Here is a 2,854-nt window from a genome sequence, read left to right on the forward strand (position 1 = left end):
AACAGTGCCATCACGGCGGCCGCCGCCGCCCATCGGGGTACTTGCCAACTTCCATGTCACTTTGGCCATTATGGCCCCAGCTTAGCATGCCAAACGGCCCATTTTTTCCACGCCTCAACCAGAGGCACTTCTTCGTCTGTGTTTCAACTAAATCAGCTCAGCAAAATCACAGCACCCTGTAACATTAGATCGCAATGCAGGGCACCTAACAGAACAGGGAATGTTTCATGTGCATGTGTACATACGGACCGCTCAGATACATATAAGCAGGCGAGGTCTACAACTTATGGGAGGATTAGAGAAAGACGATTCCAGGGCAACAAGTTGAGCAGTACATTCAGACAAACTGAGCATACTCAAAGAGAAACAAAACAGTGCCATCATACATCAGCAGGATTACAGGAGGATGCAGAGTGAACTACTGGAAACCCAGCTACGAAGTGGAAGCAGCGGAACATGTCACACTAGGTTACTATGAACAGGGCGGTGCTTGTCATAGAAGATGCTTCTAGACTTTACCCTCCCATAGGCACCCGGCATAAGGATCACTGCGATCCTTCGTTGATGGAACACGCAGCAAGAGATCCCGGAGATGGGCTGGTGGCTGGAGGCCCATGGCAGAAGCGCGCTCCCAGCGCTGAAGCCGGGTGACACCAATACATGGGCCAAACTTCATGTCCATGTCGAATTGCCGCAGCTGCTCCTCTTGCTCACCAAAATCATCTGCAGCAGCCATTACCACGAACAACAGCTTACATGGTATCAAAGGGAAACAGCTAGAGAGGTCTCTAAATTATCATGATACTACGAGAAGTGCTTCTACGCTTTCCCACAAAGTGAGAAGCGCAGAAATTAAAGCATATTACTCTTATGATAATCCCTCGGTAAGTGGCAGGTACCTTTGAGATCCCAGGAGCCATGAGAAACTAGTGCTGATGTCTGAGCAGTATCTGGGGCACCGACGGAGGCCCCTCTAGTGTACTGCTTTGTTTTCTTATTGGAAGATGATGCTGCCTTGGTCACACCTCCTTTCTTTTTCTGCCGGTAAAAATCTTTCATGCCACTAAATGCCATGTTTGTCAATTCTTCAGTCCTGCCAGAGTTTACATGTCAATTGCTTCCAACAGAAATTTAAAATTACTTATACTATGGACATATGATTTGTTAATTTTCTGTCTCGAACCGAAAAGTATGCTATACACTATAACTGTAAACTGTGAAGATTGAGAGAGCTATCAGAAAGCTATAAGTTCAGAGTTCAAGTCCTGACTCCTGACCAGTAGGTAAGGTATGCTGTACATAACTATCTGCCTGTAGTCTAGGTTCAGAGTTCTAAGTCCTGTTCACAAAGCAGTTAGCATGATTGCAGTATAGTCAATTTGAGTAGAGTCAGAGCCAATGTAGCAGTAATCCAATCAAAGCATCATATGTAATTAAACTTGGTCGCCCGGATATGCAACTGGCATGAAAGAACATTCAGAAAGTTAAGCTCTTCACTAGTGACATAGACCATAAAAGGCCACTGGTAACATAATCTGCAAACTGATGAGCCGGAACCTTATCCATCTGAGCTCCCTGCAAGCATGCACCTTGATGCTAGACAGTGGTCAGTAGACCTGAGGCTCTGGAAATACAAAACAGAAAACAAGAAAGCATTACCATCTTTGCAGAAAGCATCATGTCATCATGTATCATCATTGACCATGGTCACATGGATATGCAACTGGCATGAGTGTAGTGCGTTGAGATAAGTTCAGTTCTTCACTAGTGACATAATCTGCAAACTAAACAGAAAAAAGCATGGCTAAACACTGCCGTTCTAAGCTCGCTCCTCTCGCTGCAAGCATATACTACCTCAATGCTAGACAGTAAATTTGAGGCTCTGGAACAACACAAGGCACGAAACAAGAAAGCACAATCATCTTGCAGAATTGCAGAATGTCAGTCTTGTTATGCTCATTTCCTGAAGACAATAGCAGAAATGTTCCTTTGTCGGCAATCGGGAGATTTGCTTCCAGCGCGCGGAATGGGTGTTCACTTGAACATCAAACTTTTTCTTTTATAAATCACTTGAAAATCACTTGGGGACAAAGATTCCAAGAAGCCCAATGGTGCCCACGAAACCCGAATGTCTAGCTAGCGCGCTGAAAACACGAAGACGAGGAACCTAATCGCTCCATGGATGTCTTGATTGGATCAGTACAGCACCACGCACCACACGAATCCAGAAGTGAATGGACGGGGAGAAAGAGCGATTTTGGCTCGATTGGGGGGAAAATAACAAGCTAGATACATACCGAGAAACAGAGCAGATGAATACGCGTCCGGATGGATCTTCACTACGGTCGAGCGGAGCTGCGGCGGCGCAGCGGCAGCGGAGTGGGGGGAGCGCTCGGCGGCGAGAGGGAGGGGCGGCGGCGGCGTGCTCGGTTGCCGTTGGGGACTCGGGTGGATGCCAGGATGCGTGCGTGCGTGGACGAATCCGGTGCCAGCGGCAGCCGATTGCGGACACGCGTCCCCGATTGCCCACACCCTGATTAGACCAAAATGCCCCCCTACTTTGTGTTGGAATCACGTTATGAGCCGATCCAGACCAAAACCACCAGAGCAGCTGCGGTTCCCCTCCCCGCCGGCCCCCGTGGAGGAAGCTTCATCAGGGCAGCGGCTGCACGTTGATGGATTTCTGTTTGATTCGGAGTGGTAGCGAATCAGGCTTTGTGGTGTATGATTTGATTTCGGAACACTTGGCCGGGTTTATTCAAGGTCTGATCATTAATTGAGGAAAGCCTAAGATCTTATTCGGTTTATTCCGAATCGGGAAATTATAACAAGATTACAAGATATTCAAATTTAC

At 47.4% G+C, this 2,854-nt stretch overlaps 1 protein-coding gene across 2 annotated transcripts; it reads right to left on the reverse strand.

Annotated features, from left to right (window-relative positions):
- Window positions 1–206: 206 nt before the first annotated feature.
- LOC120661270 (DNA polymerase delta subunit 4-like) lies at window positions 207–2,469 on the reverse strand. 2 transcript variants are annotated; one of them, XM_039940036.1, is made up of 4 exons: window positions 2,298–2,469; window positions 1,558–1,624; window positions 900–1,093; window positions 207–723 (listed from the first exon to the last, which is right to left on the reverse strand). In XM_039940036.1, exons 3-4 carry the CDS (start codon window positions 1,072–1,074, stop codon window positions 509–511), a joined length of 390 nt encoding a protein of 129 aa, XP_039795970.1. In that variant the 5' UTR covers window positions 1,075–1,093; window positions 1,558–1,624; window positions 2,298–2,469; the 3' UTR covers window positions 207–508. The 2 variants fall into 2 exon arrangements, with proteins under 2 accessions (XP_039795970.1, XP_039795971.1); XM_039940037.1 differs by lacking the exon at window positions 1,558–1,624.
- Window positions 2,470–2,854: the final 385 nt, after the last annotated feature.

Source organism: Panicum virgatum, chromosome 2N (genome assembly GCF_016808335.1).
Source record: "Panicum virgatum strain AP13 chromosome 2N, P.virgatum_v5, whole genome shotgun sequence".
In the NCBI taxonomy this organism is placed as follows: Eukaryota; Viridiplantae; Streptophyta; class Magnoliopsida; order Poales; family Poaceae; genus Panicum; species Panicum virgatum.